Source organism: Schistocerca serialis, chromosome 1 (genome assembly GCF_023864345.2).
Source record: "Schistocerca serialis cubense isolate TAMUIC-IGC-003099 chromosome 1, iqSchSeri2.2, whole genome shotgun sequence".
NCBI classification, from domain to species: domain Eukaryota; kingdom Metazoa; phylum Arthropoda; class Insecta; order Orthoptera; family Acrididae; genus Schistocerca; species Schistocerca serialis.
This window is the reverse complement of record NC_064638.1, coordinates 917,459,973-917,483,955: the sequence shown is the minus strand read 5'-3', so window position 1 is coordinate 917,483,955 and position 23,983 is coordinate 917,459,973. Positions and strand designations below refer to the sequence as shown.

The 23,983-nt window shown below is 40.1% G+C and overlaps 1 protein-coding gene across 1 annotated transcript in view; it reads right to left on the bottom strand.

The window, feature by feature from the left end:
• The window catches only part of LOC126412224 (esterase E4-like), a 237,478-nt gene that overhangs the window by 69,440 nt on the left and 144,055 nt on the right, over positions 1 to 23,983 (bottom strand). Inside the window, exons 7-9 of the mRNA XM_050081716.1 lie at positions 14,724 to 14,898; positions 5,878 to 6,053; positions 5,635 to 5,782 (exon numbers count right to left, since the gene is read on the bottom strand). Of these exons, the coding sequence (XP_049937673.1) occupies positions 5,635 to 5,782; positions 5,878 to 6,053; positions 14,724 to 14,898 (499 nt within the window). The remainder of the gene's footprint in view (positions 1 to 5,634; positions 5,783 to 5,877; positions 6,054 to 14,723; positions 14,899 to 23,983) is intronic.

Genomic DNA, 23,983 nt, shown 5'->3' with positions numbered 1-23,983 from the left:
AAGTTGAAAATTTGTGCTGGACTGGAATTTGAAACCAAGCTACTGCTTACTGTGCAGATGTGCTGACCACTATGCCAACTAGACACAGTGGTCACCACAACTGCACAGACCCTAGCACGTCTCCTGTCAGACCCAAAATCCCAACTTATACCACACACTACTGATGTGTCCCTGCTCATCAGCCTCACTACTTGTGGCATCTCACCATTTCCTATAAGAGTTTAATCTTGGTGTACATCTGTACTGAAGGGATCATTGGCTGTCATCATCTTAATTATATACGTGGTGTCTATTCTTTCAGACATGTCCAGAAGAACGGACACTGTCTTGACCTCGCAGCCACTATTAGTTGAGACACAAAGGAAATAAAGACATTTCCTGCTATTGGACTTTGATTTATATGAATGGGGCAAGTTGAAAATTTTTACTGGACCAGGATTTGAACATGGGTCTCCTACTTACTCGGCAGAGTGCTGACCACTACACCACCGAGACACAGTGGTCACCGCAACAACATAGACTAACCTAGCATGACTCCCGTCAGACCCGAATTCTCAGCTTATACCACACACTACTGATGTTGTGCCCCATTCATTAGCCTCATTACTCCCAGCATCTTGCCAATTCCTGTAAGAGTTCAATCTTGGTACTGTAAGAGTTCAACCTTGGTAAGCATACGCACTGAAGAGATTAATGGCCACCATTGCCTTAATTATATATGGGGTGTCTAATCTTTTGGACACATCTGAAAGAACAGACACTGCACATATAATTAAGATGATGACAGCCAATGATCTCTTTGGACATGTCCAAAAGAACAGACACCGTATATATCATTAAGGCGATGATGGCCAATGATGCCTTCCTTCATGTCCAAAAGAACAGACACCGCATATACACTATGTGATCAAAAGTATCCAGACACCCCCCAAAACATACGCTTTTTCTTATTAGGTGCATTGTGCTGCCACCTACTGCCAGGTACTCCATATCAGCGGCCTAAGTAGTCATTAGACATCATGAGAGAGCAGAAAGGGGCACTCCGCAGAACTCATGGACATTGAGTGTGGTCAGGTGATGACTTTGAGTGTGGTCAGGTGATTTCCACACTTCTAAACATCCCTAGGTCCACTGTTTCCAATTTATTTATTTATACGTGTCCAGAACATAATATATTAAATATAATTTACCATACATAGCATATCATACATACATATTACAAGTATTACAGAGAATATGTGCATATTTATATTCCATGTGCTGCCCAGAACTCCACTGCACAGACTGCCTTATCATTGGCAATAATCAGATCATCCATGGACACAGGTTCTAACTGTTTCCTGCAGCTGAGTAGGTGCTGATGGTCTTGGGGTTCACCACACTCACATAGTTCGTCCCCTGATGTGTATCCCCATTTCTTCATGTTCTCCTTGCGCTGAGGCACTCCAGTTCTCAGTCTATTGAGTACCTTCCACGTCGTGTATGGGAGATGATGACCTGCAGCAAGTTCTTCCTTGGGGTTGTCCCAAAATTTCTCTGATGATGAGCTATGCCAGAGTGTGCAGGTGATGTCTGGATTGGTTGCGTTGTTCGGAGAAAACTTTTTCTTGACTTGAGTCTTGGTGTTTGACATTCGCATCCAAACAGGGGGTGTCTCTGATCTGTCTCCTGCTTCTTTCTTTCCACTTCAGCTGTTGTTCTCCTTCGGATGTCTGGAGGTGCTACACCCATGAGGTGGTAGATTTTGTCAACAGGGGTTGCCCGCAAGCAGCCAGTTACAATTTGTCCTGTTTTATTTAGGGCAATATTTACCTGTTTGGCATGGCTGGAGTTCTGCCATACAGGTGCTGCATATTCAGCAGTGGAGAAGCACAAACGAGGACAGATGTGCAGAGAACCTGTGGGTGTGCTCCCCAGTTGTTGCCGGTCAGTTTCCTAATAATGTTGATCCTCACATTGACTTTCATTTTTGTATCTGTACAGTGGTCCTTGAAGGTGAGGGACTGGCCCAACTTCACTCTGGGGCACTTGGGGATGTCACAGAGGGTCAGCTGTTGACCTCTCCAGGTTATTCTCAGTTTCCTCCATGCCTCTCTGTTCCGTAAGTGAAATGCACACACTTGTGTTTTGGAGGGGTTTGGCTTCAGGTAGTTGCTATCATATTTGTTACATAATGCTACAAGAACATTACACCAGACTGTTTCCAATGTGATAGTGAAAAGGAAGCATGAAGGGACAGGTACAGCACAAAATTGTACAGGCTGAACTCATCTGTTGACTGACAAAGACCGCTAACAGTTGAAGAGGATCATAATGTGTAATAGGCAGACATCTATCCAGACCATCACACTGGGATTACAAGCTGTATCAGCATCCACAGCAAGTACTATGAAAGTTACGCGGGAGGTGAGAAAACTTGGATTTCACGGTGGCTGCTCATAAGCCACATATCACGACAGTAAATGCCAAATGATGCATCTCTTGGTGTAAGGAGCTTAAACATTGGATGATTGAACAGTGGAAAAACATTGTGTGGAGTGACAAATTGCAGTACACAATGTGGTGATCCGATGGCAGGGTGTGGGTATGGTGAATGGCCAGTGAACATCATCTGCTAGTGTGTGTATTGCTAACAGTATAATTCAGAGGCGGTGGTGTTATGGTGTGATCATGTTTTTCATGGAGGGGGCTTGCACCCCTTGTTGTTTGGTGTTGCACTATCACATCACAGGCCTACATTGATGTTTTAAGCACCTTCTTGCTTCCCACTGTTGAAGAGCAATTCAGGGATGATGATTGCATCTTTCAACATGATCGAGCACCTGTTCATAATGCGCAGTCTGTGGCAGAGTGGTTACACACAATAACATTACGACAATAACATCCCTGTAATGGATTGGGCTGCACAGAGTCCTGACGTGAATCCTATAGAACACCTTTGGGATGTTTTGGAGCACCAACCTTGTACCAGGGCCCACTGACCAACATCGTTAACTCTCCTCGTTGCAGCACTCCATGATGAATGGGCTGCCATTCCCCAAGAAACCTTCCAGCACCTGACTGAAGGTATGCCTGTGAGAGTGGAAGCTGTGATCAAGGCTAAGCATGGGCCAATACCATATTGAATTCCAGCTTAACCGATGGAGGGCGCCACAAACTTGTATGTCATTTTCAGCCAGGTGTCCAGATACTTTTGACCAAATAGTGTATAATTAAGGTGATGCTGGCCACTGATCTCTTCAGTGCAGATGCACATCAAGCTCAACCTCTTACAGGAATTGGAGATATGCCACAAGTAATGATACTAATGAGTGGGGGCACTGTATCAGTAGTGTGCAGTGTAAGTTGAGAATCTGGGTCTGATGGGAGGCATGCTAGGGTAGTCCATGTAGTTGAGCATGACCACTTTGTCCTGATGGTGTAGTGGTCAGCACTCTGCCAAATAAGCAGGAGACCCAGGTTTGCCACAAATTTTCAGCTTGTCCCATTAATATAAATCAATGCCCACTGGCAGGTAATGATTTTAATTCCTGCATGTTTCAATTCATAGTGACTCTGGGATCAAAAGAGTGCCTCTTCTTTCAGAAATGTCCAAGCTTGTCTGAAAGAACAGACACCACATATATACAATTAAAGACTGTTTCATGTAGCTAAATGTTGAATGTGACTGCAAAAACTGGATACAAACTTGTACTGCTTGTCAACACTGTAGGATAGGACAGCATACACAGCCAAATATATGGTCAATGAGCAATACTTAAGGGGCATTTCAACATGTTCACTTTGACATAGTCAGACCCAACCCACAGTTGGAATGCTTCTGGTACAGTCTCTGTGCACTCAGTTGACCGGGCCATTTGCTTTGTTGAAGCCATGCCCCCTAACATGACAGAAACTATGGCAGGAAATTTGGTGAATTTATGGATTTCAAATTTTGGCTACTTTGCTTCCAAAGAGACCAACCAACATCATCAGTTCGAGTCAGCACTATTTAGCATACTCTGTAATCTTTCCAGTGTCCAGTGGCACTGCACCACTGAGTATCACTCTCAAAACAATGGGTTGGTGCAGTGCCAGCACTGCATGCCTAAAACAGCACTCTTCTCATGGTGGAAATTCAACAGAATCCTTGTAGCAGATCTTTTAGACATATGCTCTGTTTATTACGAAGACCTCCATGCTTCATTAGCACAAATCCTATACAGAGAGTCACTCGTCGGACTAACTGACTTCGTATCACCAACACAACCACCAGCAGATAAGGAACTATATACTCTCATCTGTAACAAGAAACAGCATATCGCACACCTCAGAATACCACTTGTGCAGGCACATGGCTCACCCAAAACTTTTGTAGATCATTTCTAAAAGACTGTTACCTTGTCAAGTTTTGGGATCATGTGACCTGACCTGCCTTGCAGCCATTATATTCAGGCCCTAGATAGTGATAAAAACAGAGCTAACACCTTTGTCATTCTCCTCTATGGGAAACCAACCACTGTTTCAGTGAGTTGTTATAAACCCGCACGGATTCTGTGGGATATCAGTGACACAAGTGATGAAGGTATAACACATACAAATGCGAATTCTCACACTCATCAAGAACATATCTTTCCATCTTATTTGTCACATGAAAACAACACTTTCATACTGAAATTCAATGTGCAGCAATTACAAGCAGAAGACATGACAGTGAAACTGGTTTATGATTTCATCATCATGGAAGTACAGCAAAGGGAGCAGCAGGTTGGTGATGGGTTCCTCTTCAGGCAGTTCACTCACAGCTACAAACTTCCCCATGATGTCAAACTGCACACTTACACAGTCCTACCATCACAGCCATTAAGAAACAGCATTCGCTTACATGCATGCAAACGAAGGTTGAAGGTTGAAGGTTGGGATAACCGCAACTATGACTCGACTGCCCTCCACAGCCTAGACCCCCCCCCCCCCCCCCCCCCCTCTACTCCAATGCAGACGAATAGTCACATGTCACATTACAGACTCTAAATATCATCCAGATATGGTGTGACTGGTCTTGTGTAGCTCACACTCCCACTCCCAAGGGGGAGTCCCTGTGTCGGCCCCACCATCAATAATCATAGCAAAGGGAAGTGAGTCTTTTCAGTCAGCGATGGGAGTGGTGCGACAAGAATATTTTTGGTTGAGTCAGTTCACTCTGAACAATAGCTGGTTGCATGGGCTCTTCTCTGTATTGCAGTAATGGCAATACATTATGTATTATCTACACTTGGTGCCTTAGTTATTCCAGCATGAGTATTCCTACCCACATGCACCACATAATAAATGTTTTACTTTGTTAACATTTGCACTGATATATCGTGCAGCACTGAAGGTACTTCTTCATGATGACCACTGTTGTACATGGACAGAGATGTTCCATATCATGCAAATTGTTTATAACAACTGTAAAATCTTTTTACTTTCCAAACAGCTCCACTGTAAGATACCACAGAATAAAAATGAAGCAATGTAAAATGTTAATATTCTGTGTTCTGTATCTTTCACTCCTTTGTGGATTGTTAAAAAGATTTGCTCTATTTCAACAAAGGAACTACTTAAATAACAATAAATATAACACCAAAGGAAAAACTATGTAACTGATTTATTTACCATATGGTACTGAAGTTCCTGGGTAGTACACAAAACTGTACCGCCCTGGATAAGAAAATCGGTAGAAATAAACTGGCTCAGTACTTGTGGATGCTATTATACGTGCAGCCCTATCAACACCAAAGTTGATTATTGAGTCTGAATATATCTGAAACATACATATTTTTATTCATGAGTATCTGTGTCAAAATTAACTGAAGATGTTTGTATGTATATATGATTGTGGTCAATAAAACTACTTACATTTCCAAGACCTTCAAGAACAAATTCCGATATTGGTAAATTATGAAGATAAAAATTCCGTATGTTTTGACTTTTGTATGCAGAATTGTGTTCTTTCTTGTACATGAAAGCTAAAGGAGCCACAGAAGTAAAGTTTTCTTGCATTTCAGTTCGCCATGAAGTATTGTTAATGATTGCTGCAAAATACACAATTAAAAACACTGTAGTATTTATCATACACTCAGTTCATAGAGATATATGCTTCACGACAAAATCAATTTTTATTGGCATAAAGTACTAAGTAAGAACATATATACATGTATATATACACCTTTCTCACCCTAGATTGTGATACTGTGGAAAAGGGAAAAGAGATAGGGAGGGAGAGAGAGAGAGAGAGAGAGAGAGAGAGAGGGAGGGAGAGAGAGAGAGAGAGAGAGAGAGAGAGAGAGAGAGAGAGAGAGAGAGAGAGAGAGAGAGGAGAGGGGGGGGGGGGAAGAAAGAAATGAAGCAGTTGAAAAATGATAAGTGGTTTATTGTTGTCACCCATAGTTGATACCGTAAAAGCACATAAGTTCACTTGTCAACATTCATATGAGGAAAATGTAGTGGAAGGATACAGCAAAGCTTTTTCATGATAAGATGTCAGCGTTAGGTATCATTAGAAAACTTCACAGTTGAAAAGAGATGCAATATATGAACATTAAGGCTCACTAAGTTGAAGTTTGAAGAGATCTGAGTTATAATTTGCTGATCATTGAAACTTTAAGAAGTTAGAGTAATAGAAAAAGCTTAATAATTCCACTTTCTAGAAAGTAGGCAGACTCACACATATGGTGGAAATTTTCTACAGTTGAAGACATGTACTAGTCAATTTCTTCCTCTGCTTTACAATACATCTGTCAGACACATCAGTTTGAATTAGCTTCTTGTCTTTTGAGATTTATCCTTGTCCTTCTTTCAATCTCCTATTTTGCAAATCTCTTCATTCCTCTGCCTACAACATTTGTCCTGGATCTATTTTTGTTCTACAATCCACTGGTGGCCTCAGTTTTCAATTCAGATGTTACCTTGTTGTGTGTGTGTGTGGGGGGGTGTGTGTGTAATCTTATGGGACTTAACTGCTAAGATCATCAGTCCCTAAGCTTACACACTACTTAACCTAAATTATCCTAAGACAAACACACACACCCATGCCTGAGGGAGGACTTGAACCTCCGCTGGGATCAGCCACTCAGTCCGTGACTGCAGCGCCTTAGACCGCTCGGCTAATCCTCCACGGCTTACCTTGTTGTAGTTCTCTGTTTTCTGTGCCCTGTATTCTTTCAGATCCATGTATCTTTTGGACCTAATTCACTTTGTTTTGCTACTCACATAAAACTATAGTATCTGTTATGTCAGTCTTCCATGATCCATTCTCCAAAAATGTTTGAAGAAAATTGCTGCCATAGCTTCTTTTTTCAGTGGACCAGTCTTTCTCTATTCACCTAGGAACTGAAATCTCTTCACCATCTGAATTCTCCCTGCTTCTAATGACCTCCATCTAGGAAATGTCCCAATGTTCATCATTCAGTGTGTTCTTCTAATGGAGATATTTTAATCCTGCTTTATATGCCTATCACTAAAGATGAGATAACAACAATATTATGAAAATGACAGAGTGCTACTCAGCACACAGAGAAGGCACTACATCACAGACAGGAACAATGAAAGTACTGCTAAACATTAAACTGACAGACAAAAAGAGTGTTCCTTCAGAAACAGAAAACACATTCACACAAGCACCACTCAGATACACATGACCACTGTCTCTGGTTGCTGTTTACTGACTGTGGACTGCAACTGTGTCTAATATAAGAAGTAATGTGGGGTAGGTTGTGGGGGCAAGGAAGAGGTATGGGGCAGGAAAGGGGATAAATAGTAAGGTAGGGTGGGGAGGGGGGCTGGGGGGATATGTTATACTGTCTGTGAGGGTGTCCAGGGATGTGGTGGGATAGAATATGGCTGCTAGGTGCAGAGTCAGGAAGCCATGCTGGGAGGGGAGGGGGGGGGGGGGAGCAGAAAAGGGGGAAAAGTGAGGAGAGAAGTAGAGAAGGGGAAAAGACTAGTAGGTGTATTGGTGGAATAGAAGGCATGTGTAGTGGTGTTGTGGGAACAGGGTAGGGGATAGGTAGGTGGAGGACAGAGACTAGTGAAAGTTAGGCCAGATGGGTTATGGGAACAAAGGATGTATTGTTGGGAGAGTTCCCACCTGCAAATTTCAGAAAAGGTGGTGTTGATAGGAAGGATTCAGATGGCGAAGGCTTCTTTGAAGTGAAGCACATTGTGTTTGGCAGCACATTAAACAAGTGGGTGGTCCAGCTGTCTCTTGGCCACACTTTGGCAGTGGCCATTTATGCAGACAGACACCAGTTCTTCCTCAAATCCTTAGGCCCATCCCAGATCTCTACCATGAGTCATCTCTCTGCAGACCTCCACCACTTCTAGCACATCTACCTCCTATGTGCTCCCTAAAGTCCATAAATCCAACAACCAAGTAAGCCCATTTATGGCCAGCCACCTGTGCCCTTACAGAGAGAATCTCTGCTCTTACAGACCAACAACTTCAGCCTATTAAATCTAATCAGTGGTTCCTTGTGCAAAATTTTACTAATTTGCTACAATATTACACAAATAAATAGATTGTGGTTCACTATTTCACCATGACAGATGTGACTCATTATTGTTGCAATATTAGCTGTACCTAATGCATTAAGATCGAGTATGTTGTTTATATGTTTATAATTTCCACTAGTTTTTTATTAATGCGTTAATACTCCTAGCTCTTTTACTTGCCCTGTACCCAACACATCAGTATTCCCAAATAACCAACATGGAAAGCAAAATCACGTCTGCAGATCCTACTCTTTTCATACACTTTCATATTAAATTTCCTCATACACTCACTTATATTAGCACCACCTACAGCCTTTCAACTTAAAAAGGTATTTTATTTATTTATTGTTCAGCTAATTCACTCTATACAAGATGTAGCCTCTTTAAGTTATTAAATACATTTTTAAGAGGTGTTTCCATGCATCTCTGTCCTCTGCTGTCTTCTGCCAGCTGAAGCCCACAACCTTCCTGAGTTCCTTATCCCAGCGATCAGGTGGTCTCCCTGGTTGTCTTTGTTTTTCTCTGGGACTCCATTCTAAAACTGATTTTGTCCATCTTCCATCCTTTCTGCCCACTGCCATTTTAGAGTCTTAACACATTCTATAATACCTTTTACTGTGAAAAATTCATTTAAAGTCCAAGTTTCACACCTGCACATTAAAACCGGTAGTACATACTGATCAAAAACTGTCTTCTTTAAATAGACTGGCATGTTAGATTTGAAAACTGTTGCATTCCTTCTATAAGCCCTCCAACCCAGTTTAACTCGACGAAAAATTTCAGGCTTCAAATCCCCTTTTGTGTCAATTAATTGCCCCAGATAAATGTATTCTGTAAAATTGTTTAGGATGTTGCTGTTCATTGTTACTTGTCCTTCAGCTACCCACTTACTACGCATAACCTTAGTTTTGGAGTGATTAATTTTAAGACCAACTTCCTGAAAACGATCTGTTAAGTCTTTTATAGAGGGCTGCATTTCCATCTTACTGTTAACTAGGACCACTACATCATCAGCAAATTCAGGTTGGTGAGCCTTTTACCATTTATCATTATTTCTCTGTTGTTCCAAATCATTTTGGACATAGCCATCTCGAGAACTGCTATAAAAAACTTCAGGGATATAGGATCACCCTGCTTTACTCCTTTTCCAATGAGAAATTCACACTTGTTTTTTCCTATGTTGATAGATGCTACAGACGTGTCATAAATGTTTCACAATGTGTTTATATATTGTTCTCCCACTCCTTTAAAAAAGGGAGTAATAGTAATTAAATTGTGTACATTAATCTTATGTATATGAACTGAACTGTTTAAATATATTTAAATTTTGTAATTAAGTGTTTAACATCACAAGGAATGAAGTTTAAAAAAAGAAAAAAAAATTAGTAGCAGGAATCGAACCTGAACCAAAGGAACTGCCCGTCAGGTGCTCTTGACCACTGGGCTGGGGCACCGATACATGGATTGCTGCTCAAAAGTCCCTCACACTCTGCACTTAAATCCTTAGAGAGTGTTTTACCTTTTCCTACAGTCCACTTGGGTGAAATATTCTAGGAACTTGAAATGGATGTCTATCTGCTTCTATGCATGTAGTTTGAGCCAAATCAGTGAGCACCATCCCATGATCTCCTGTTGCTAGATTTAAATTTGGGGCAGATTCACCTAACCCTTTAACTCTCACTTTCTCCTCCAAAGATTTATTGGGAAAAAGGGCCTCTTTAGCAGATCATGTAAAGAAAACACTATCATATTATATTTCATTGTATACTCATGTTTTTTATTATGACCTATACCCTTTAGACTTACAATGGTAGTAATCATAACTAAATAGAATATATTGATTTTATGTATGTGAATTGAACTGTTTAAATTCATTTAAATTTTATAATTAATAGTTTAACACTGTGAGCATTAAAATATAGTTGCAGTGGGAATTGAACCTGTACCTACAAATTGCCAGTTGCAGGCGGAGGGGGAGCGGATTGGGGGGGGGGGGGGGGGCAGCTTGGGGGGTGACGACACTGTTACATCAACTGCTTCTCAAAAGTCCGCAATACTCTACACTTGCACATTACTTCACGCAATTTCAAATAAAAATATTGACCTGATATTGTGAGCAACAACACACTCATAGTACCAGAAGGGATGATGTCACATCAGAGCACATGCAGTAGAAAACAGACAGCTGTATCCTTTCGCTGAGCTGATCTTAGCATGACTGACCACCCTCTCAGTACTCAACACTGGTGTGTAGTCATCAAGGAGAAAGTGTTACAAAATATGTTTTCATCCATTTTATTTGCAACCAGCATGCATTCGAAGATACATGGCTTCCTTTTAATGAGATTTCCAGCTCACATTCAAAGAGGAATGGCATACTTTTAATGTGATTTCCAACTTATAAAAAGAGAAACGGCTTCATTTAAGTGCAATATTTACAGTGTGCTGTAGCCCACTAGTACACAATCACCAACTGCCACTGCCAGTAATTTATCCTTCTATATAGAAGACACCCACTATTTCCCCTCATCAATTCTCCACACTTCTGTTCCTTTACCACCCGGTGCCCTGCTCATAACTGCTGATGCCATTTCCCTCTACACTAACATCCCCAATACCCATGATCTTGCCGGCCGCGGTGGTCTAGCGGCTCTAGCCGCTCAGTCCGGAACCGCGCGACTGCTACGGTCGCAGGTTCGAATCCTGCCTCAGGCATGGGTGTGTGTGATGTCCTTAGGTTAGTTAGGTTTAAGTAGTTCAAAGTTCTAGGGGACTGATGACCACAGATGTTAAGTCCCATAGTGCTCAGAGCCATTTGAACCATTTTGAACCCATGATCTTCTCATTATGAACACTACTTTTCCCTAAATCCAACTGATTCCAAACCCAAACCTCCTTTCTGGTCACCATGACCATCTATATCCTCACCCACAATTACTTCTCCTTTGAAGGTATCACCTGAAACAAACCTGCATGGCATTGTCCTATGCCAACCTACTCATGGGCCATCTAGAGGAATTCTTCCTAACTGCCCAGACTCCCGAATCCCTCAAATGGTTCAGATTTATCAATGACATCCTAGTGATCTCATCCGATGGTGAGGACACCTTATCCATATTCCTCCACATCCTCAAAACCTTCTCCCCCAATTGCTTCACCTGATCTTCACCAACCCAAGGAGCTACCTTCGATGTTGCCCACCATGTCAAGGATGGCTACATCAGCACCTCCATCCACATAATCCTACCAACCAACAATAATACCCCTACTTCAACAGCTACCACCCATTCCATACCAAGAAGTTCCTTCCATACAGCCTTGCCATCTGTAATCATTGCATCCATTGTGACAAGCAGTCCCTCACCAAATATATCTAGGGTCTTGCTGAGGCCTTCACAGACCGAAATTACCCAACCTTGTTCAGAAACAGATCTTCTGTGCCTTGCCACTCCAGTCACCTACCAACTGCCACGTAATCATTGTATGGCCACAAAGGAGTACTTCTCTCATGACTCAGTAATACCCAGGACTTGTGAAACTGAATCTCATTCTGTGCCATGGTTTCACTATCTGTCATCATGAGCTGAAATGAGGAATATCTATCCACAATCCTCCCCAACCCTCCCAAAGTGGTATTCCACCAGTCACCAATTCTATGCAATATTCTTCTCCATCCCTACTTCACCCCTGCTCGCAACCCCTTAGTGTCATGGGTTGCATCCCTGCAGTGGAAATAGATGCAAGGTCTGTCCCATACACCCTCCCACTATCACCTACTCCAGTCCTGTCACAGGCTTCTCCTGACTCATCAGATGCAGAACTATCTGTGAAAGTTGCCATGTGATGTACAAACTAAGCTGCAGCCAATATGCTGCTATGTAAATGGGAGTTACTTAATGGATCCTGCCAATCTGTGGCCAGGAGGCAAGTGGGCCATCCAGTTGCTAAACATACTGTCCAACACGAAGTGCTCCATTTCCGTGGCTGCTTCGCAGTCTGTTCCATCTGGATCCTTCCTACCAACACCACTTTTCTTCCTTTTTTTGCTTCCAACCCCCCTTCCCTTCCCCAGTACAGCCTCCTGACTCTGCACCTAGCAGCTCTATCATCTTCCCACCACATCGCTGCATGCTCTCACTGGCAGCACAACATCTTCCCCCACCCCTACCCCCTATTGCTCTCCCTCATCATCCCATGCCTCCTCTTTACCACCCACCCTAGATTGTTGCTTACATCAGATGCAGCTGCAATTCAAAGCTATGCCACAGCAGCCAGAAACAATGGTCATGTCTGTGTGGGAGGTGCTTGTGTGAATGTTTGTGTGTTTCCTATTTCTGAAGAAGAACTTTTTAGTACAAAATCTTAAATGCTTAGCAACTTTTCATTTCCATTGTTTGTAACTAGAGATGAGTACTTTTATCAGTCAAATACTCTAATAATTTGGACAAGATAACTCTGTCTGCCACTGGCAGTCTATCTGCATTTCTTTCCTCCTGTATCTCATGCACATTTCACCTATCCTTTCATTTTTTATTGTCATTACCTAATCACCTTACTATAAATCTTAAAGGCATTTGAGAGTGTTGCTCTGTTTTTGATATTGGACATCATGTTGCTTAAGATCTGTATGATGAGCTTACTGGATTTTCCATCCAAATCCATCTCTTCAAAAATAGAACAATGTTAATCTATCTACAGAATCATAGGCATTATTGAAGTCCATGAATGTGAATATGAAATTCTTGTTTTTCTGGTTTTGATACATGACTACCAGTTTCAGGTTTAAGATCTACTCTATACATAATCTACCATTCCTGAAACCTCTCTTGTATTCATCAGTTTGTAGATTTAATTTCTTTTCTACTCTTTTCAGCAGTGCCCTCAATAATATCTTATAGCTCACTGGTACTAGCAATATTCCTGTGTAATTTCTACCATTGACTTATCTAATGTTTTTGTGAAGAGGATGCATTAGTGCCAATGCCCACCCCTCTGGCAGCTGCTCATCTTCCCATATTTGGAATGCAACATGCATTCTGAGTGTTCCATGTAAATCTTGAGTATTTTGTTCTTAGAAATTCTCTTTTGGCTAAATTAAATATTCCTTCTCCCATTTTTTGCCTGAGATTCCTGAAGGCATTAACAGTCATCTTAGAAATTGCTCAGATTTTAGGTTTTCTGCGAACACTAATCCACCCACACATTTTGATGGTGCCAGTTATTGACATAGAATTAAGGAAAAATTACATGAAAATGTAGACCTGAAGCACAGCACTGTAAGGGTGTGAAATGTGAACTGCATGAGTACCAGAAAAGCACAGAACAAAAAGGACATATTTGGTAACAATGCCACATAATGTAGGGCACTTACAATTAAATGGTCAGATAAAGTGTGGATGAAGAGCTTCTAATAACAGGAAACAATAAAAGTCACTTATGGTAGTCCTTCACCAGAAAAAGTAATAGGTTGATGGGTCATGCGCTAAGGAAGTGGAAGGTACAGTGGAAGTGAAAAAAATTTAGTTAGTAGACCCATGGATTAGAAAATGTAAACAGATTCTTTAGAATATTTGTGGTATTAAGTATGGAGAGATGAAACAATTATAAAGAGACTGGAAGAGTTGGAGAATGTCTTTAATCAAGTCAGATGGTTGATAACTTAATAAATAAATAATTAACAGACTTCATCAATTTTATATAACAAGCATCTTGGTGTATGGCATAGAATAGTGAGATTCTTGGTGCAATACACTTCAACCACTAATCATGAACTAGATAGTACATGGAATATATATATGACTGGGGTAGGCACAGTTTCACTTAGAACTATTACAATATGAAGGTATCAGGACATGGGTTGGTGCATTAAATTTTATAGTTATTTGTCATTTTTACTCAGTAGAGTGTTTCCAATTTTCATTCAAGATTTAGAAGAAACATTAACTGGGCTCATAAAGAACCTGTTGAACATTCTAGCTCAGGATTTGAATTTATGTTCCTCTACGTCAAGAAAAAAACTGTTTTATATGCTCTAATATTTGAGATTGATTATTTCTTTGTTTCTATGTAAGAATAACATGATCCAAAGAAAAGCAAATGCACATTTATAGTTTCCATATTTTGAACAATAAGGTATATATGATTAAGCAGTTCTCTACAATATGTGATACAATGAAATTATTAAATAATTTTAAAGCTCTCCAAATACTTACACAAAGCTCTCCATGAAAATTCATCTTTTGTGTAACCAGTCAGAAATGGGACATGGCTGAAGTGGCCAGACAACATGAGTTCATCAATTCTCCAGTGAAGAAAACGTTCTGATTTATCATGAAGATCAGGCTCAATAACAGGATAGAATATAAGAACTGGATCTATTGCCCAATCCTGTTTGACAAAGAAAGTTGACATTAAACTGTAGTTACAGTTTATTCATATTATGTGATATAATGGCTTATACAACACTTGAACATTTTGGCCTTAAGGTGTAAGATAGAGTTATTCTATGAAAGACATAGTGTGAAAAATGCAGTACAAAGTTGTGATGATATCAGGATGCAAACTGAAACTAGCAATTACTATCCTTTAAATATATAAGTATATTTTATAAATCATTGAAAGCTGCATGGCAGTGGATAATTTCCAATGTACAAACATTAAGGTATTTGTGTTATTCCATTTATGCACAGAGTAACTATGTCTGTGACAGAATATTCACAGAATATGTCGCAAAAAATCCATTGTTATATTTTGTAAGTAGATATTCATAGGACATTAGATGTTGTACTTCTAGCATCACCTAGATCGTCATTTATGTTACACTCCATTAAAGCAAAACAAGTCAATTGTACTGCTCTACTTCATATATGTTGGCATTCCCTGTATGTCCAACCAGTTCCAGATAATATGCACATCAGCAGGATTCCAGTACACAATATATGAATGTATTTACACAGTGTATTTCACAGGCAAATCACAACTTTCCAGTATATTACCTTGAATCTAACCTCACTTATTTTATGTGTTCAGATCTGAACCTCCGTGAATAATGAGTCAGAGATATACATATGGTATCACTGATTATATTCTATCCATACATTATTAGTGAAACCTTCCATATTTTTACAAGACTTTAAGTTTAGAACATTACACCTCTCTAGTGGCCAATATTTGTATCACAACAAAATGTTGATAACATTTGATTAGATGTCACCAACATTTTTATCAGAAAGCAGTTCCTCACAAACCCTTCCCACCAACACCAACTTTTCTGCATTGCATGGGTGGTAACTCTCCCTACAGTATATCCTATGTTACCATAACCCTCCTGTCCTCAACCTCCATTAGTCATTGTCTTTTATCCATCTACCCCCTTCCCTTTTCCTTTTCCCATTCCAGCACTGCACAGCCCTCTATTCTACCAACGTACCCATAGTCTTCTTACTTAACCTCTACCGACCCCCCCTCCCCCCTCCCCCCCCTCGTGCCCTGTGTCTAAACTCCCGACTGCACCTAGCTGACCTACCCTCTCCCCTCTACATCTTGTCCCTGTATGCTCCCAGAAGCAGCACTTTACCATCCCCCATCCCTATCGTGCTATCCCTCACCCTTCCCACCCCAACTTCCTCCTTACTCCCACAACCCAGTTTGCAATTATGGGCTGCTGTTCACAGTCTGGCGTTGGCAGAAAGACTGTGGTCATGTATTATGTATTGTAAAGCCATTGGAATGCAGTGACAAGCTACATAAGACACACTGTTTTGTATATCTCAATGTAGAATGTGCACGGGTAATAGTGGCGATTGTTTGGTTCTAGTGAGCATAGATAATTCTGTTGACAAAAGGGCAAGGGGAATATCAGGGACTATAATTTTCTTATGAGAAGCGTGAGGGAACAGCTACAGCAGGTAGTAGAATGGCACCACAGACACTGATACATAGCAAACGAGGATGGTTGGATGCAGGCAGTTAACTGTTAAGCACAGTATTTGACATATCAGACAATGAGGATATTCATCAGTTGAACAACACACTAGGACAAGTAAAAATAGTAGTGGATGCAAATAGGGAAACTGTGGAGATGATGACAGCTGATGAATCTGGAACACAATGTACTGAATAACACTAGGGTAGTATGAGAAATTGGCAGGGCATGTAAAGAATACAACTTGGATATAATATAAAACGAATTAAATGTGGTTGTGGGGAGAATAGTTGTAACAAGATTCTTGCACTTTTAGCAGACAGTCTACGTGATACAACAATTACAGTAGCCACATTGTAAGAAACAGTATTCATGCAATACATAGGCAATTAAGTCTCATGTTGTTATCACTGGTTTTTAGTGAGACTATTGAAAGTATAACAGAGCCCAACAGCAGAACTACAGCACCTAATAGAACAAACAGACAAACATTTGATAACTAAAGAAAGCTTCAAGACCCAAGATAGCTAAACCATTGTTATACTGGATGATTGGTTTTGAAACATCTCTGCTGTCATTATTGGATATTATCCTTTAAAATTTTACATGGTATTGTCCATCACCATCACATGTTATCTCACCCCATCTGTACTAATTCCAACCGGTGACATATGGTAGAATAGTAAAAAACTTTTCTCCATATATTCCTGACATTGTCAGTCTGGCAGTGATATGCAGCATATGACAACTGAAGAAAACTTCACTATAAAAGCATATTATTTGATGATGGGATTCGACAAAATTATAATGTCATTATCAGATCTTATGCTTTAAAAATTTTTACAATGTACTGCCCATCAGCATTTCAAATCACTTCACATTTCATATGCACCTCCCACTGCCACAAAGATCATTACACATCAGCATGTGAAATATAAAAGTATTATGGACAATCTGAGATGGAATAATGACAATATTATGAAAATGGTATATTGCTATTCACCGTATTCGGAGAAGTTGAGTAAAAAAAAAAAAAAAAAAAAAAAAAAGAAGAATGCTAAACAAGTAAGCTTTCTGCCAAAAGACCTGCTTCTGAATTAGACAACATACTCATACACACACACACATTCTATGCAAATTGCAAATGCAACTCACACACACGACCACTCTCTCTGACTGCCGAGACAGTGGTGGTCACGTGTGTGCATGAGTTGCATTTGTGTGAATGTGTGGGTGCGCATGCTTGTGCGTGTGTGTGTGTGTGTGTGTGTCTAATTCAGAAGAAGTCCTTTTGATCAAAAGCTTACTTGTTTAGAAGCCTTTTTGTTGTGTCTGTGACTTAACATCTCCACTATATGGTGGTAGCAGTCTATCCTTGTCATAATATTGTCAAAAAGTACTACATACAGATATTGTACCAATTACAAGCGTTCTTGTTCACCACAAGCTGGTAACTAACAGAGACTTCTCTGTCAGTTTCCAGTTGGTGGTGAACATGAACACTTGTAATCAGTGCAATATAGTTATGTTTGTACATAATACTTTTATACTTTACATGCCAATATCTAGTGATCTTCATGTTGGTGGGCATTGCATATGTAGTGTGAAGTAACTTGCAATGCTGATGGGCAATACATTGTAAAAAATTTTAAAGTGTAAGATCCAATAATGACAGTGTAGTTCTGTTGAATCACATCATCCAGTAATATGCTTTTTTAGTGATCTTTGCTTGTGACATTTTCTTCAGTTATCATATATTGCACATCATCCCCAGACTTATAATGTCAGGAATATATGGGGACAACTTTTTTACTATTCTACCACATGTAAATGGTTGAAATTAAGGCAGGTGGGGTTGGATTACTCATGCTGGTCTGACTTTCAATGGTTAGTGTGAATGCACCCAATCAATACTTTATGGTACATCCTTATCCCATGAAGTGAAAAGCTATGGGAACAGGGATGCAGGTAAAAACACAAGAAGTACTGTTGGTGTCAGAGTAAAAAGAAACTTACATGATAATGTCAAAGGAGGAGTTGCAGGTTGGCAAAGGTAAAGTCTTATTGTCTGCCCAACTAGAAAGATTCAGACTAGTGTCCAGGCATGTGAAGTACAACTGTTTCGAGGTAAGACAGAAGCACCTGAATGTCTGAGGAAAGTATAGTTTCCACACCCTTATTTTCAGAAAGTGGGTGTGTACTGGATTTTCTCAGTATTCACTCTGGAAATCATGATCATAAATTGTTATGAGAAAGAGAAGACGAGAGGTATGACAAGTATGGAATTATGAGGTAGCGGTATGCTAATCAATGGTATGACTAGTGATATAGTGGGAACAACATTGTCTCCCAGGTAAGGTCACTAGAACGACTGTCTCAATCTGACACAACCAATGTTGTATTGGCTGGAGAAGCCACTAGATGTGTTGCAAACCCAGAACCTAACCTTCCTAAATGAGACCTTAAAACCAGACATCCTATGCTCCATAGACAAATTCATAGCATCACACAAGGGACAAATCACTGCAGAGCAGAAAAACGATATCGTGAGGAGGAATGCCAAACTGTACTCACATGTAAGTGCCACAACTCATGGTTATAGTTTGTGTTGCCTGCACCTATCATGTACGAAAGACAAACATGTGTACCACATACCACCAGAATGGTTTATTAATAGGAGTTAGAATGGTTATGACAGAAATAGAGTAACGAATTACTTGTTCAGTAACAAAACGGTGGAGTATTATGGTTTAGGTGATACTGTTTGTTTGCGGCTTCAGTCATATATAAAGGACCAAGAGCAGAATGTAATGCTGAATGGCTGATCCAGAGGAACTGCCTCATTTGTGTGGGGCACCTTAATCTGCAATGTGCCAGAAGACTGTGTTTTAGATCTGTCACTGTTTCTTATTTTCATTAATGACTTCCTCTTTGTTCTGATACAAAGAGTAAACACATACTTTTTTAGATGGTACTTCAATTCTCATTGATAAATTTTCAGATAACAATCTTGAAAAAACTGGAGATAAAGTTTTCATTGCAATTTTAAACTGTTTTTCTTCAAATGGTCTCTCAGTCAATTAAGATAAATCCCATTACATGAGGTAAACACCACAAGGAAATCTTGGAGAAATTAACATAAAGTGTAGAAATAAAATAATACAAAAATCTGAGAATACAAAATTCCTGGATGAATATATAGACAGCAAATATAATTGGTCAACATGCATTATTCATGTCTTTAAAAGACTTGGCTCAGTAAAATTTGCACTGCAGTTTATCCCTTCAATTGCTGAAACAGATACCACTAAGACTTCCTTCTTTGGTTACTTTCATTCCTTAATGTTGTATGCTATTATATTCTGGAGGAACCAACCTCTTGGGAAAAAAAAAAAAAAAAAAAAAAAAAAAAAAAAAAAAAAAAAAAAAAAAAAACAACAACATTCATTGCTATCAGAATAATGAGTGGTGTCCATCACAGACACTCTTGGAGGTACTTGTTTCAAAAGACGGTGATCCTTGCCACTTACTCGTGGTATATATTTACTCTATTCAAACAAAACAGTGAATATCATAACTACACCTCAAGAACCAAAAACAGTCTGCACATTGAATTTAGAAGTCTTGATCTGGTTAACCCCCCCCCCCTCAATGAAACATGGACCCTGCCGTTGGTGGGGAGGCTTGCGTGCCTCAGCAATACAGATAGCCGTACCATAGGTGCAACCACAATGGAGGGGTATCCGTTGAGAGGCCAGACAAATGTGTGGTTCCTGAAGAGGAGCAGCAGCCTTTTCAGTAGTTGCAGGGGCAACAGTCTGGATGATTGAGTGATCTGGCCTTATAACACTAAGCAAAACGGCCTTGCTGTGCTGGTAGTGCGAATGGCTGAAAGCAGGGGGAAACTACAGCTGTAATTTTTCCCAAGGTCATGCAGCTTTACTGTATGCTTAAATGATGATGGCGTCCTCTTGGGTAAAATATTCCAGAGGTAAAATAGAGCCCATTCGGATATCCAGGCGGGTACTACTCAGGAAAATATTGTTATCAGGAGAAAGAAAACTGGCTTTCTATGGATCAGAGAGTGGAATGTCAGATCCTTTAATCGGGTAGGTAGATTAGAAAATTTAAAAAGGGAAATGGATAAGTTAGAGTTAGATATAGTGGGAATTAGTGAAGTTCAGTGGCACGAGGAACAAGACTCCTGGTCAGGTGAATACAGGGTTATGAATACAAAATCAAATAGGGGTAATGCAGGAGTAGGTTTAATAATGAATAAAAAAATAAGAATGCGGGTAAGCTACTACAAACAGCATAGTGAACATATTATTGTGGCCAAGATAGATACGAAGCCCACGTCTACCACAGTAGTACAAGTTTATTTGCCAACTAGCTCTGCAGATGACGAAGAGGTTGATGCAATGAGATAAAAGAAATTATTCAGATAATGAGAGGAGATGAAAATTTAATAGTCATGGGTGACTGGAATTTGATGGTAGGAAAAGGAAGAGAAGGTACTGTAGCAGGTGAATATGGAATGAGGGTAAGGAACGAAAGAGGAAGCTGCCTGATAGAATTTTGCACAGCATAATGTAATCATAGCTAACACTTGGTTCAAGAACCATGAAAGAAGGTTGTATACATGGAAGAGCCCTGGAGATACTGAAAGGTTTCAGATAGATTATATAATGGTAAGACAGAGATTTATGAACCAGGTTTTAAATTGTAAGGCATTTCCTGGGGGAGATGTAGACCTTGACCACAATCTATTGGTTACGAACTGTAGACTAAAACTGAAGAAACTGCAACAAGGTAAGAATTTAAGGAGGTGGGACCTGACTAAACTGACAGAACCAGAGGTTGTAGAGAGTTTCAGGCAGAGCATTACAGATCGATTCACAAGAATGGGGAAAGAAATACAGTAGAAGAAGAATGAGTAGCTTTGGGAGATGAAATAGTGAAGGTAGCAGAGGATCAAGTAGGTAAAAAGATGAGGGCTGGTAGAAATCTTTGGGTAACAGAAGATATATTGAATTTAATTGATGAAAGGAGAAAATATAAAAATGCAGTAAATGAAGCAGGCAAAAAGGAATACAAACGTCTCAAAAATGAGATTGACAAGAAGTGCAAAATGGCTAAGCAGGGATGGCAAGAGGACAAATGTAAGGATGTAGAGGCTTATCTCACTAGGGGTAAGATAGATACTGCCTACAGGAAAATTAAAGAGACCATTGGAGAAAAGAGAACCACTTGTAAGAATATCAAGAGCTCAGTTGGAAACCCAGTTCAAGGCAAATAAGGGAAAACAGAAAGGTGGAAGGAGTATATAGAGGATCTATACAAGGGCGATGTACTTAAGGACAATATTATGCAAATGGAAGAGGATGTAGATGAAGATGAAATGGGAGATATGATACTGCGTGAAGAGTTTGACAGAGCACTGAAAGACCTAAGTCGAAAATATGTCCCGGCAGTAGACAACATTCCATTAGAACTACTGATAGCCTTGGGAGAGCCAGCCCTGACAAAACTCTACCATCTGGTGAGCAAGATGTATGAGACAGGTGAAATACCCTCAGACTTCAAGAAGACTAATAATAATTCCAACCCCAAAGAAAGGAGGTGTTGACAGATGCGAAAATTACCGAACTATCAGTCTAATAAGTCACGGCTGTAAAATACTAACACGAATTCTTTACAGACAAACAGAAAAACTGGTAGAAGCTGACCTCGGGGAATATCAGTTTGGATTCCATAGAGATGCTGGAATATGTGAGGCAATGCTGACCCTACAACTTATCTTAGAAGACAGATTAAGGAAAGGCAAACCTATGTTTCTAGCATATGTAGACTTAGAGAAAGCTTTTTACAATGTTGACTGGAGTACTCTCTTCCAAATTCTTAAGGTGGCAGGCAGGGGTACAGTACAAGGAGAGAGGTGTTCTTTACAATTTGTACAGAAACCAGTTGGCAGTTATAAGAGTCAAGAGGTATGAGAGGGAAGCAGTGGTTGGGAAGGGAGTGAGACATGGTTGTAGCTTATTCCCGATGCTATTCAATCTGTATATTGAGCAAGCAGTAAAGGAAACAAAAGAAAAATTCGGAGTAGGAATTAAAATCCACAGAGAAGAAATAAAAAGTTAGAGGTTCGCCGATGATATTGTAATTCTGTCAGAGACAGCAAAGGACCTGGAAGAGCATGTGAGGCAATACTGACCCTACAACTTATCTTAGAAGACAGATTAAGGAAAGGCAAACCTACGTTTCTAGCATATTTAGACTTAGAGAAAGCTTTTTACAATGTTAAAAGAAGGATCCTTTATTGTATGATTATATGATAGTGGAACAAACACTGGTAGCAGTTACTTCTGTAAAATATCTGGGAGTACGCATGCGGAATGATTTGAAGTGAAATGATCATATAAAATTAATTGTTGGTAAGGCGGGTAACAGGTTGAGATTCATTGGGAGAGTCCTTAGAAAATGTAGTCCATCAACAAAGGAGGTGACCTACAAAACACTCGTTCGACCTATACTTGAGTATTGCTCATCAGTGTGGTATCCGTACCAGATCAGGTTGATGGAGGAGATAGAGAAGATCCAAGGAAGAGTGGTGCGTTTCGTCACAGGGTTATTTGGTAAGTGTGATAGCATTACGGAGATGTTTAGCAAACTCCAGTGGCAGACTCTGCAAGAGAGGTGTAGCTTGCTGCCCAGGTTTCAAGTGGGTGCGTTTCTGGATGAGATATCGAATATATTGCTTCCCCCTACTTATACCTCCCGAGGAGATCACAAATGTAAAATTAGAGAGATTCGAGCACGCACGGAAGCTTTCGCAGTCGTTCTTCCCGTGAACCATACGTGACTGGAACAGGAAAAGGAGGTAATGACAGAGGCACGTAAAGTGCCCTCCACCATACACCGTTGGGTGGCTTGCAGAGTATAAATGTAGATGTAGATGTAGCAGTTGAACGGAATGGACAGTGTCTTGAAAGGAGGATATAAGATGAACATCAACAAAAGCAAAATGAGGATAGTGGAAAGTAGTCGAATTAAATTGGGTGATGCTGAGGGAATTAGATTAGGAAATTAGAGACTTAAAGTAGTGAATTGGTTTTGCTATTTAGGAAGCAAAATAACTGATGATGGTCGAAGTAGGGAGGATATAAAATGTAGACTGGCAATGGCAAGGAAAGCATTTCTGAAGAAGAGAAGTTTGTTAACATTGAGTATAGATTTAAGTGTCAGGAAGTCGTTTCTGAAAGTTTTTGTATGGAGTGTAGCCATGTATGAAAGTGAAACACGGACAATAAATAGTTTAGACAAGAAGAGAATAGAAGCTTTCAAAATGTGCTGCTACAGAAAACTGCTGAAGATTAGATGGGTAGATCACATAACTAATGAGGAGGTACTGACCAGAATTGGGCAGAAGAGAAATTTGTGGCACAACTTGACTAGAAGAAGGGGTCGGTTGGTAGGACATGTCCTGAGGCACTAAGGGATCACCAATTTAGTACTGGAGGGCAGTGTGGAGGGTAAAAATCGTAG